This window comes from Trichechus manatus, unplaced genomic scaffold (assembly GCF_000243295.1).
Source record: "Trichechus manatus latirostris isolate Lorelei unplaced genomic scaffold, TriManLat1.0 scaffold00033, whole genome shotgun sequence".
Taxonomy (NCBI): domain Eukaryota; kingdom Metazoa; phylum Chordata; class Mammalia; order Sirenia; family Trichechidae; genus Trichechus; species Trichechus manatus.
This window is the reverse complement of record NW_004443969.1, coordinates 6,320,802-6,335,123: the sequence shown is the minus strand read 5'-3', so window position 1 is coordinate 6,335,123 and position 14,322 is coordinate 6,320,802. Positions and strand designations below refer to the sequence as shown.

The window sequence follows — 14,322 nt, the reverse complement described above, 5'->3', positions numbered from 1 at the left end:
ACAGATCTTGGCTACTAACCAAAAAAGGCTGGCTGTTCAAACCCACCCAACAGCATCGCAGAAGAAAAGCCTGGCGGCCTGCTTCTGTAAAGATTACAGCCAAGCAAACCCTATGGAGCAGCTCTACTCTGTAATACACGGGGTCACCTTGAGTAAGAATCCACTCAATAACAAGGAGTTTGGTTTTGGTTTTGCAGATACTGCAGCAATCGGTCTGCATTGCAGGGACCCTGGATAAACTTCCCTGTCACCAAACCAAATGCTGCTCCCCTAGCAGCCACCGAATAATCAGGTTGTCATAGTAGCAGGGACCCTTGAAGAACGTTTTGAATATAGCTGTGGAATAATTGTTTCAAACGCATTTTATAACCTTGGATCCCACAGAAGAAGTAGAAAACAGGATAGAGAACCATGCCATTTGCAGAGGCACCATCCAGAGCAGAACAGAATGCTCTCAGGGTGCCTAGAGGTGGGTGTGCAAGGCGAGTCTAAAGTTGTCGGAGGAAATAATAATTGTAGCAAGGACTATTGTAGATGGCTAAAAAAAAAAATAGCTATAAAAATTTTGGACTCTGAAAGCGAGATCAAATTACGATGGACGTATTTTGTAAGGGCCTCCAGGAGAGCATTCGGAAGGCTGCCTCCTTATGTCATGTCAGCAGGACAGCTGAATGGCACATATTATGTTTTGTCTTTGTGTTCCAAAATGGAAATAATGGCATAATTAATTAAACATCAGGTTTTATCCAAAAATATTCTGCCCAAGGCTCAAATGTTTGTGAATCTAAGAAATGACTATCTAATACTCAGTTATGTAAGAGGCCATTGTGTAATATTCAATTTTATAATAAATTCTTAATGGAATGGAATGCAAACTGTGAAATGTGAACCTGAGGTCTGCCATAATATCTCTTGATGGAACTTGGAAAGGCTGATGAGAAATCACATTTCTGAGTGCGGCAAAAAATGGAAGTCTAATATGTGAATAAGGGACCCTGGTGGTGCAGTGGTTAAGTGCTTGGCTGCTAACGAAAAGGTCAATGATTCGAACCCACCAGTCGCTCCACGGGGAAGGATGTAGCTGTCTGCTTCCATAAAGATTTACAGCCTTGGAAACCCTAAGGGGCAGTTCCACTCTGTCCTATAGGGTCACTATGAGTTGGAATCAGCTTCAGTTCAGTTTTGGGTTTGGTTCTGGTTTTAGTATGTGAATAATGTAAAACTTTGGAATTTTTGGAAGATCATTTGGCAAGTAAAACTTTCATAGAAAAATTACCTTCATCGGGCTCCAAGCTGTTTCAGGAAATTTCCTTGAATTTCTTTTTAGAGCCCTTAGCATACTTACGGAAATTGCCTTAATACCCAACAGAAGGAACAAAGCTTGTGCTCTGGTTATATCTAATTCAGATCCTTATTTAAAACAAATCTCTTAAACATGTATCAAATCTGCCACGACTATTTTCTATCCCTGCAGCATGTCTCCAGAATGGAGAACTCGTAGGAAACAGCAGGAAGTTAGCAATATCAAAAGATGCTCAAGAGGTTTTATAATAACCCACTCCAGAATTGCTTTACTCATGGGGGGATTAAACAGAATGCAGTGCACAGCCCAGGGCCAGCACAGGATTCAGTTGAGAGAGCAGAAATGGGACTCTAGGAAACTTTCTAGAACCTGTGAGGAAAGATCAACTCTCCAAAGAGGAGACAGGACCATTTGAAAACCAAGCTAAAACCAAAGAAGCAATAAGTTCTTCACCCAAGAAATCAACCGAGGATTCAGGCCACTATATTTGAAGGAGTTGTTGTTGTTAGGTGTCATCGAGTTGGTTCTGACTCATAGCAACCCTATGTATAACAGAACAAAACACCGCCCGGTCCTGCGCCATCCTCACAATCTTTGTTATGCTTGAGCCCATTGTTGCAATCACCATGTCAGTCCATCTCATTAAGGATATTCCTCTTTTTCGATGACTCTCTGCTTTACCAAGCATGATGTTCTTCTCCAGGGATTGATCCCTACTGATAACATGTCCAAAGTATGTGAGACGTATTCTCACCATCCTTGCTTCTAAGAAGCATTCTGGTTGTACTTCTTCCAAGACAGAGCTGTTCATTCTTTTGGCAGTCCATGCATGCATATGAGGTGATTGAAAGCATCATGGCTTGGGTCAGGTGCACCTTAGTCTTGGTAATGTGTTTGCTTTTCCACACTCCAAAGAGGTCTTTTGCAACAGATTAGCCAGTGCAATGCATCTTTTGATTTTTTGGCTGCTACTTCCATGCGTGTTGATTGTGAATCCAAGTGAAATGAGATCCTTGACAACTTCAGTTTGAAGGAGGGTGATCCCTAAATAAAGCCATGTACAAATGAGCAGCCTTCCAAGATGTTGAGAGCAGAGCTCAACAAGAGAGTGAGCAGGAGCAGGCGAGGGGTATTCACTGAGGTGGTGGGTGACCAGGGGAAGCTGTTGGTATTCCATCTCTTGGTCATGTGCTACATGGTGAAATATACCAGTGGTGAGTGGGCAGATTTGCTAGAGCTACCACCACTCCTTCTCAAATTTCCCAACACAGAACTTTGAAATTAGAACAATACTTTGTAATGCTGGAATGTATTGTGAATAGGATTTATGGAAATGTAGTAGGTAAAGAAAGATAAACGATGTGGAAATAACAGATGTCCTCACTTTGTAAATGAAACAGGAACTCAAGAATTATAGGCACAGAAGCCATTCCCCTTCGACTAAGAGACCTTTACTACAAGGGGAAAAAAAGCAACTCTGAGAATATAAAATAGGACTCTGGTATAATTCAGAATATTTCTGCTGAGTATCCACCAAGGTTAAGTAAATCAAGGCGATTGAAGCAGATCAGAGTAAAAACATTAATTCACGTACACCTTCCTTTGGCAAACCTAAATTACTCATGTTGATAGAATCTATTAGATATATGCTGTATTTACTCTCATAACTTCTCTTTTGTACAGATGTTTGGTTTTTAATAGTTAGAGGGGAGAATAATTGTATGTATGATTATGATATTAGATTAATTCTCTCACCAAATCTGAAGGAAGAAAAAGGAACAATGGTTAAACAATCCTTTTTGTACTTTCCTCCTTACTTCTAAAGCTAAGTTAATAACTTCTGAAATCCTGACATAAAAAAAAATCACACATTCCTTTTTAAACTTTGGAAGTGCATAACCGTCCCCCCAAAAAACGAAAAACAAAAAACAAACCCGTTGCCATTGAGTTGATTCCAACTCCTAAGACCCTACAGGACAGAGTAGGACTGCCCCAAAGGGTTTCCAAGGAGCAGCTGGTGGATTCGAACTGCTGACCTTTTGATTTGCAGCCATAGCTCACCGTAGCTCTTAACCACTGCGCCACCAGGGCTCCGTGTGTGTGTATGTATGTATATGTGTGTGTGCCTGTGTGTATGTGTGTGTGTGTGTGTATATATATATATATATATAAAACCATATATATGTATTCATGCTGTATTCATTCTTTTGTACATATGTTTTGAGTGGCTACCCTTCCTGTATTCTGCAGAGTGTTTATCTCAGAGAAGAGTTATATTAGCCAGGGTAACGCTAGCTAGGATAACAAACAAACCCCAAATGACCGATGGCTCAAACCCAACAGAAGTTTATTCCTTCCTCATGTAAAGTCCAAAACAGGTATTCCTGATCCCAGAGTGACTCTCTTTCAGTTGGTGGTTCAGGAACCCAAACTTCTTCCATCTGGTGGCTCCCTCTTCAACATGTGGCTTCCAAGCTTGCTCTGCTCAATTGGCTGCATCAAGCCAGTGGAAGGGGAAAGAGCATGAAGAGTCACATGCAGGAGGTGTTCCTCGGCCAGGCCAGAAAGGGCAGACATCACTTCTCCTGGTACTCCGTTGGCTAGAACTTGGCCATAGTTAACTGCAAAGGAGGCTGGGAAATATAGTCCAGCTTTGTGCTCAAAAAATGAGGGAATAGATTTTGTGACATATAACCAATCCGTGCCATAGGGACAGAGCAGAAACACAGGGCTCGGTCTGCTCATCCTATTAAGAAGATAGCACTAGCACACAGGAGACAGTTCTGTAATGGTGGACGTCAGATGAAGAGTCCAAATAAGGAAGTAACAGAGTCCATCAGGGTGTTGAGTCAGGGTGGGCTCGAGAAGATGGACAACCTTAAAGCTGTAGAATCATCCTGAATAATGTGCAAGTTTTAAATAGATGGACAAGAGCAGAAAGAGTGTGCCATGGAAAGATGGACCAAAGCTTCAACTGAGAGGTGGGCGGAGGCACATTCCTGAGACAATGAGACCAGTCTCAGGAGGGGAGGGTTAGACTATTACTGTCAAAGGAAGCATTTGAGTGAAAAGAGTTCTCTCTTCCCTTTGGTTTGGCAATTTGTGATGCTAGGTGTCTATATTTGTAGGACCTAGAGCAATCTCAGTTACGGAGATAATGTAACAGATAACGTGAGGTCAATTTCAAAACCATACTGAGTAATCTTGTGACCTGTTGCGTGGAAAACAAAACAACAGTATTCATCTGAACTCATGGGCTAAGGATTTAAAGTTTAAGTATTTCGGGCAAGGGATCATATCCTGACAGACACTAACAGTAAACATGGACTGCAGATAGGTGTGGGATGGTGAATTTGCCCTTTAATTAAGCAGACGAGCTTCCCTTAGGCGGTCACAGCATTCTCATCTGAGTTACACTCTTTCTGACAATTATTTTAATTGAATTTCCCATGCATATGTTCTACTGCTTATACTGAGACCTGATGTAAAACAGATAACATCACATTTACTGGTTTGGGAAGTGATGCTATATATATGTCTCTGAGAATATATTTATACGTATATATATATATATATATATATGTATGTATATATACACACATATATACACACCAAACCAAAAAAAAAAAAAAAGTTTTTCATTAAGTCGACTCCTAGTCATAGGGACCCTATAGGACAGAGTAGAACTGCCCCATAGGATGTCCAAGGAGCAGCTGGTGGATTCGAACTGCTGACCTTTTGGTTAGCAGGTGTAGCTCTTAACCACTGCGCCACCAAAACCAAACCAAACCCGTTGCCATCGAGTCAATTCCAACCCATAGCAACCCTAGAGGACAGAGTAGAACCGTCCCATAGGGTTTCCAAGGAGTGGCTGGTTAGCATCCATATCACTTAACTTCTGCGACACCAGGGCTCCATTGTGCCAGCAGGGCTCCCTGTATACATACACATAAAATATAAACCTTTTATAAAAAATCCTTATAAGAAATATAGCATCTATGGGCTTTTGAGCTTTCATGGTAATTTAAGGGGCATTGTGTGATAGGTTAATATTTACCTACCATTTTCTGGCCTCTAGCTTTAACACAGAAGTAGATTTTCTTTTTCTCTAAGTCAGTTTTTAGTTTTCCCCATTCCCTTACATATATGGAAACTATAGCAACAAATTATCTGTTCATACCTTATCGTTTAAGAAACCATCCATTACCAGCTCTCAATTATGACAATAGATTGGTATAAGACTTTGTAGATTTCAGTATGCTATCTTGCTGATTGGAGTCCCTGGGTCGCACAAATAGTTAAGTACTTGGCTACTAACCAACAGTTTGGCAGTTCAAGTCCATCCAGAGGTCCCTCTGAAGAAAAGCCCGATGATCTGCTTGTGAAAAATCAGCATTGAAAACCCTATGAAGCACAATTCTACTCTGACACACATGGGGTCACTATGAGTCAGGATCAACTCAACGGCAAGTGGTTAGTTGGTTGGTATCTTATTTATTATTCCTTCTGCTATGACAGTGGCTGTCCCTACCTCTGAAGTAGGTTAGGTAGCCACTTCTATCCCTCTGCTGCAGGTGAGGAAGCTGAGACAAAGAAGTTCAGTTACATTCCTGATAGTCTGTAAAACCTGTGCCTTAGGGCTGGAACTCAGGTTTCCTGGCCCCTTGTCCCAGCACCTGGTGCCTTTGTCATGCTGACTGTATCTGTTTGAATGGAGGGAATTGACCATTTGGATACAAACCAGTGGAATAGAAGTCATTTATGAGGGTGGGTTTATACATGCACATATGTATACAGAAAGAGAAAAGGGTGACAGTGAAGAAATAGTAAAGTGTGATCAAGAACTAAGTGAGAAGTCCAGTATCCATCATCTGTAGAACACTCTTCTCTCAAATCACATGATATACCACTCGAAATCATCCTTTCTTTCATTGAATATCATTTCCCATAACTTCTTGGACTGTCTTCATATTGATAAATGTATTCATAGGTTCAGAATGTTATAATTCTTTTGGCACTCCCTCAATATTTAAACCTATATATGGTTGGGAAAAACAGAAAGACATCTTTTTCTTTATAGATTACAACAAGCATTAATTGGGTATCTACTGAATACTATACACTGTGACAGGTCCAGAAGATTAAATGATGAGAAAAACTCAATCTTTGCCCCTAGGAAACTCAGATTCTAGGGGGAGCTTGAAGTAAGAATTATAAAAATTGTCCAGAAACAATATCATGGTTTTAATTACCTATTGATGTTTTGGAGTCCCTGGAGGGTGCAAACAGTTAACACACACTCTGCTGCTAACTAAAGTTCATGACCACCCAGAGGCACCTTGGAAGAAAGGCTTGGCAATCCACTTCTTAAAAAGCCAGCGAAAACCCATGGAACGCAGTTCTTCTCTGGCGCACATGGGGATGCTGTGAGTCGGCGTCGATGCAACCGCAACTGGTTATTGATGTCTTAGTGCTGTAGGAGAAATTTGAATTTTCAAAGAAACAAATAACCAATGTAAGATTTGTTCCTTTTTTGGTGAAAGTTCCTCCACAGACACTTTGAGAGAAACAAGAGTATAGGTCGGAAGCAAGTAGTGATCTGAAGCTCCACTAAGGAGGAAGACTGGGCCGCTGCAGCAGTTAAAACACTGTTTCTCCTGGAGGAGGAGAGAGCACAGTCCTGCCACAGGGCTCTGCTTTCAGTAGGTGCTGAATAGATGTTTGATGACTGACCAGCTAACCAAGTCCATAGGGCTCTCACAATAGCCCAGCCTAAAAATTACCAGTTACCATCAAGTTGATTCTGACTCATGGCGACTCCGTGTGTGTCAGAGTAGAACTGTCCTCCATAGGGTTTTCAGTGCTGGTTTTTCAGAAGGAGATTGCCAGGCCTTTCTTCCAGGGTGCCTCTGGATGGACTCGAACTGCCAACCTTCCAGTTAGCAGCCAGGCATGTTAACCATTTGCACCACCCAGGGACTCTACTAGCCAGGGTCTCTGCAACCCAGCCTAAGAGGAGTCAAATAAGGAGAAGAGCAAATATGGATCGTTTTAGTGCAGTTTATATTCCCTGTGACAATGTGTGATAGATCTGCTGGGACACAGACAGGGGGATTGTGACTGATGGGGCAACCTCTCACTCAGAGATAACCCTAACATTAATTACCAGCAGAGAAATGTAGACATTTTCCAGATCAACATCAGTATGTAGCACAACCTTTCCAGGGAGCAGAAGGAGCAGGAAAACTTGTCAGAGGTCAAGGAGACATGCTTGGCCACATTATTTACTTACTTGATTCAATTTTTTAGTGTCTGAAGTCACAAAAGTTGTAACCAAGACAAACCAGGCTACAAGCACCATTTTTAAAATGTCATCAGCCTAGCAAAAACATCAGACATAAATCACGAGTTTTATTGTATTTGCAATTAAGCAGATCAAATTTAATGTCCACAGAAAAGCCTTGGTAATTAGTATAAAGATTAATATAGTGAAATATCCCTGGTTTAGCAGACCTCCCAAGCAAAACTGAAATAAAGAATTGAGTACATAATTGAATAGATGTGAATATCAATGCACAAAATCCTCTGAGTTCCCAGATCCCTGATGCAATTATTTTCTATTCACATTAATTGCTTCTAACAGGTGACATTAATGACTTTGAGTTAAAATGTGTCCAAGGGAAGATTTCACAAGATCAATGCTGTTTAGAAATAAGATGACTTTTATAATTATTTGCTCAGATTTTGATCACTGCTCAACGTAAGGTTAACATGGTGATTGTTTTTTAATGTGAATATCAAAAGTTAATTTTCATAATAGCCAATAAGTATATTTGGGTATTCTCATTTTTCGTACTACTTTCCAACTACTACTTATTTCAACTTACTACTTAATTTTCCAATACAGACTGTGAAAACATGATTAGTGTTTATTAAATGCAATTTGCACGTGTGTGTGTGTATAATTATACCACTGAACCATCATATAGGTATTAATGGTTCAGTGGTATAATTCTCACCTTCCATGAGGAGACCTGGGTTCAATTCCTGGCCAATGCACCTCATGAACAGCCACTACCCACTTCTCAAGGAAGGTTTGTGTGTTGCTATGACTAAGATGGAAGAAAGGTTTCAGCCGAGCTTCCAGACTAAGATGGAAGAAAGGCCTGGCAATCTACTTCAGACAATCAGCCAGTGAAAACCCTATAGATCACAATGGTCAGATCCACAGTCAACCATGGAGATGGCACAGGACCAAGCAGCATTTCATTCCACTACTCATGGGGTTGGCCAGGAGTCAGGGGCCAACTCGAAGATCCCTGAGTGGCTCAGGTGGTTAAAGTGCTTGGATCCTAACTGAAAGGTTGGAGGTTCAAATCCACCCAGAGTTGCTTAGGAAGAAAGGCCTGGCAATCTACTTTAAAAAAAATCAGCCATTGAAAACCTTGTAGAGCACAGTTCTACTCTGACACACATGGGTTTGCCATGAGTCCGAACCAACTCCAGAGCAACTGGTTAATATCATTGATAAATTAGAATAAACTTTTTTTAATTAGGTTATATATGTATGTATGTATGTATTATCTAATGTGTCTAATCTAGACATGTTAACTCTTTTTTTATTTATCTGTCCAAGCTAGGATTTTGACATAAACAATTAAATCATCACTATGAAATGTTTCTGCTTGATTTTGCTTAGAAACTTCACTCACGCATCCTAGATCTTTCAACCGGAGATTTGCTTTCAGAGCTGGAAAGAAGCCAAAGTCTGACGCAGTCACAGACTGATGTTGAGAGTCGCGTAAGTATCCCCGATGCCTTCAGAACGCTTGTTTAGGATGTTATTTTCCTTCCTTCAAGTATGATGTCGCAAGTGAACCATAAAGTGCATCCTTGAAGTGTTGTCAGGCAGATAAAAATACTTTCCTTTCTTGTGTTCTCTGAAATTCAATATCATGTCCCCCAGCTGATATAGTCAGCAGAAAGTGTCACTCTCTGCCAAAATATCATAAATCTTGGCTTCGTCCCCAAGATACCTTTTCAGGTATTGATTACATCTCAAAGTCTCTGAGAAATGGTCAAGGAGCTTTTTATTAAAGCCCATGTACCATATTATTCATCCTACTTTTATGATATATTATGTATGAACTTTTAAAAATTCATAGGCTCTGTGTTTTGTTTTTTTTCCTTTCTTTTTTTAGCTAGGGTTAGCTTTGTGCTTATTTGGCAAAACTTTAACTACCCTGGCTTTTAACCCTCATTGACGTAAAAAAACAGTAACTTGAAAAACACAAAAGCCAAATAAATATATAATGAAAAATGTTAGGCTTAAAACAATGACAGATGAACATTTGCGGATAACTGTATAATTTTGTCACTGTAGATAGGATATTCTATATCAATGGTAAATATTCTCAAGCTCATTTGGAATTAAATTTCAGTGGAATGCTACCGCTTTAAACATTTATAAAGACCCTAATGGCATTCAGTCTATAATGCGGCCTAAAGGTGAGGATTTTTCAAGTGTGCGGTTTTTATCCAAGAAACCCTTTGCTACATTCTCTCTATCTTTTTAACTAAAAGTGTGGTTTTTGTACTGTATTTCTCACAGTAAGAATGTTAAAGCATTCTTTACTTTAAGCATACTGAAAGTGTTAAGATTACTTTATAATCTATAATACACAAGGAGAAAAATATACTTTGAATAGCGATTCTAATAACATTAAAGTAAACGTTATTTATTTTCCAGTTAAATCAATGTAATTAAAATGATGTTGCAATGATAGTCAATATACCTATTCTAGTGAATAATTTTAATAATAATCATTATCTATTACTAATGACAACTATGTTCAGTAGGATGCATGGTGTTCTGTGTTATATTTGGGACGTCTGTTTATTTCTGGGTCTTGCTTGACATTATAACATAGTGGCTAGGACATGAGCCTGGCGTCAGAATGTTGTATTGGCTGGGTAACCTTAGGCAAGTTATTAATATCTTAGTGCCTCAGTTTCCCCATTTGAAAATGAGGATAATGTTATTTTTTTTCTACTTCAGAGAGTTGTGGCGCGCATTAAATGAGATTGTGCATGAAATGCCCTGAGCACAGAGCCAATAATATTGGGACACTAGTAGGATCTCTGCCTCTTTAGTCCTCTTCTGTTCTTCCTAAATAATGTGGCATCATGCTACAGCTACAGGAAACATGGCAACGATGTAAAATGATAACTGGTGGTCTACTAACATGTCTTTTCAGAAACTGAGAAAGTCACAAACAACATGTCCCCACTTTTGGCTGTTGCTCAACATAGTTATTTTGCCACGTACGTGCAGGGCATCAGATAACGAGAGGGTGTCAAGAAGTGAGAAACAGAGTCCCTTAGGGAGACTGTACATTTATGGTTTAATTAAAGAGCTAAAACACCTGTATTAAATAAAAAATTAATAATAATAGCAACACCTAAAAGTTACTAAGCATTACCATATGCCAGGAATGGTTCAGTCTTCATAACAATCTTATGTGGTAAGGACTTTAATTATCCCCATTTGCAAAGAAAGAAACTGAGGCACAGAGGGGTTAAGTAATTTACCCAAGGTCAAAGAGCTAACAAGTGGAAAAGTCAGGATTTAAACTAGTAACTGGCCTCAGAGTTCAAGAATTCAACCCCAGGACAGTTGTCTATTAGAGTAAGTAAGCCTTTGTGATGAGCATGGGCTGATGAGGGAAACTGCAAGAAAGAAGAGCTCGCTTTGCTGCCAGGATGTCAGAGATCTGGAATCCTTATTAAAGTCCAACACTGATTGTTCAAGGTGGGAAAAATAGAGAGGCTGCCCATGACATTGACAAGCCTTCCTTACCTCCCCAAAGCACCCCCATCACATCTGGGTGTCTCAAGTTCAAGGGAGAGGCAGCAATTCTTTCTCCCTCCAGCCCACCTTCTGAGTTCTAATTTCCTGTCATCTTAATCCAACATCTATACCAGAGATACACACATGGTCCATGCCTGAGCAAGGATGCTTATTGGTCAAAATAGGCCTAGGAATTTGAGTTGAGTTGTAAACATAGGTATAATTTTAATGAGTGTAGTGAAAGGGATCCACCACACATCGGTTAATTTGTCCTACTGTGATGCTAGAAGCTATTGCCACCGGAATTTCAAATACCAGCAAGGTCACCCATGGTGGACAGGTTTCAGTGGAGCTTTCAGACTGAGACAGACTAGGAAGAGAGGCCTGGCAATCTGCTTCCAAAAATTAGCCAGTGAAAACCTTATGGATCACAACAGAACATTATCTGACTCACTTGCTTTGGGCACATCATCAGGAGGGATTGATTGTATTTGGTAAAGTAGAAAGCCAGCGAGGGAGGGAGACCCTCAGTGAGATGGCTTGACATGAGAGCCACAACAATAGACTCAAACATGCTGGTGATTGTGAGGATGACACAGGACTGGGCAACATTTGTTCTGTCAACTTGAAGGCAACTAACAACAACAGTGAAAGTGCTAAGTGGGAAGACAGGGAGCTGCATATAAGTTTCAGTGCCTCGGGAGAGGGTAGAATGTAACTGTAAATGAAAGCTGTGCAGAGTGGGAGAAGGGCCAGCAGAAAGGCTTAGAGCTGAGCATCCTCCAGTACCCACACGCAGTCTCTCTCTGGATGCTAGGCATACCTGGCAGAGCAGAGATAGTCCTAAATGACAGCCACAACCCTGCTTACTTAAACAACAAAGTACATTTAAACTGAGAGAAAGGGACAGAGAAAGTGGAAAGCACCAAGAGTAGGGATGGAGCATAATGTGATATTTCTGAAAGTTTGTTCTGGAACATATTCCAGATTTTAGCAGTGGCTGAAGCTTAAATGCCAGGTGTGCCTGTGTATAGAACCATCGGTTGTAGGCATCGGTTGAGACACAAATATGGACTCTCCCTAACTAAGTTACATCCAGCAATAAAAAAGGTCATAAATCAATAAATAGATATTGCTAAAAGCTGGATTTTAAGGCAAGTTTCTCCTTTCAGTGATATTTAGAGCCAGCTTTCAGGGGGAAAAATACAGTCGTAAAATTTCTTGGCATTTTTAGATCACTTATAGAGATTGTTGTGTAGCAAAGATGAAGTATCAATAGCACTGCAGCTGCCTAATATTGAAACTCTAACGTTATTAAGCATTATGGATATTGATTAGAGAGAAAATTAAACATGCCGTAGGTACTTACGCAGGGGTTTGATATTCTACCACAAGTATTCTCAGATCGTCATTGCCTTCCTTCCCCAAGCTCGTGTTAGACATCTGTAAGTTGGAATTGCATTTGGAGAACAGTGATAAGTACTCAGTACTAAACGTACCCATAAAGTGTCAATAAATTGCATAAATAGGAGGCTTTGCCATTCTGCAAGTGACACGAAGACAGATGGCTCCCCATCAAAGAGTTTCTAAGGCACAGCTTTATGTAGATAGGAGATAGGAATTAGACGGTAATGGAGAGGTTCCATTCTCAGTGGGTGTTGTGGTTGAGATGCTAAATTAATTTACCTTGCCCAGTTCATGGAGCTTCATCTGTTACATTAGGGGCCTGTAATGTGGCTGTCAAGATGTGCTTGGATGTTTACAACTTTATTTTTCACTCTTGCCTTATGCAGACCCACTAGAATCCTGACAGCCTATCCTTTCTGCATGGGACCCAGATATACCATTATTTTTTTTTTAATTCTATTTATTTTGTTGTTGTTGTAGAAAATATACACAGAAAAACATACACCAATTCAACAGTTTCTGCGTGTACCATTTAGTGACACTGATTCATTCTTCGAGTTGTGCAACCATTCTCACCCTCCTTTTCTAAGTTGTTCCTCCCCATTAACATAAATCCACTGCCCATAAGGTTCCTATCTCATCTTTCAAGTTGCCGTTTTCAATTAGATCCCATATAGATAGTTCTTAAAAGAGCCTAATGCTCAAGGCAGATATTTTTTTCTAGTTAAGCTAAATTATTGTTTGGTTTTAAGAAGACTTCCAGGGATATTTTTGGTTTAAGGTGTAAAGATTATCTCAGGGCAATAGTTTCAGGGGTTCATCCAGCCTCCATAGCTCCAGGGAGTCTAGAGTCCATGAGAATTTTAAATTTCTGTTTTGCATTTTCCCCCTTTTGGTCAGGATTATTCTATAGAATCTTTGATCAAACTGTTCAGTGTTGGTAGCTGAGCACCATCCAGTTCTTCTGGTCTCATGGCAAAAGAGGCAGTTGTTCATGGAGGCAGTTAGCCACACATTCCATACCCTTCTTCTATCCCTGACTCTCTTTTCTTCCTGTAAGCAAATACAGACCAATTGTTGTGCCTTAGATGTCCACTTGCAAGCTTTTAAGACCCTGGGCACTCTGCAACGAACTAGGAGGTAGAACAGAAGCACTAAACATGTTATTAGGCCAGTTAACTGGGATGTCCCATGAAACAATGACCCTAAACCCCGAAAACAAAAAATCAAATCCCATGAGGTTTTTTATTGTACGTAAGTAGCATCGGCAGCTACTTTCTTTTGTAATTGTTGTAAATACATCTGTTGCACAGCTTTTACCAATTCAGCTTTTTACAGGTGTACAACTTATTGATGGCCATTACAATAATCAGATGTGCAACCCTACCCTTAATGGATGTGATATTTCTATCATCTGTTACCCCTCCCTTCCCCCTCCCTTCTGCCCCTGGTAACCACTAATAAACTTTGTTCTCTATATATTTGCTTTTTCTTCTCTTTTTATGTAAGTGAGGACATACAATATTTGTCTTTTGTGATTAACTTATTTCACTCAGCGTAATGTCTTCCAGCTCCATCCATATTGTAGCATGTATCAAGACTTCATTTCTCCTACTGACTGAGTAGTATTCCACTGTATGTATGTACCACATTTTGTTTATCCATTCATCTATTGATGGGCATGTAGATTGTTTCCACCTTTGGGGTATTGTGAATAGCGCTGCAGTGAACATTGTTGTACAACTCTCTGTTTGCGTCTCTG

At 40.1% G+C, this 14,322-nt stretch overlaps 1 protein-coding gene across 1 annotated transcript in view; it reads left to right on the top strand.

The window, feature by feature from the left end:
* The window catches only part of NCKAP5 (NCK associated protein 5), a 739,553-nt gene that overhangs the window by 654,055 nt on the left and 71,176 nt on the right, over positions 1-14,322 (top strand). Inside the window, exon 9 of the mRNA XM_012555176.2 lies at positions 9,003-9,104. Within this exon, the coding sequence (XP_012410630.1) occupies positions 9,003-9,104 (102 nt within the window). The remainder of the gene's footprint in view (positions 1-9,002; positions 9,105-14,322) is intronic.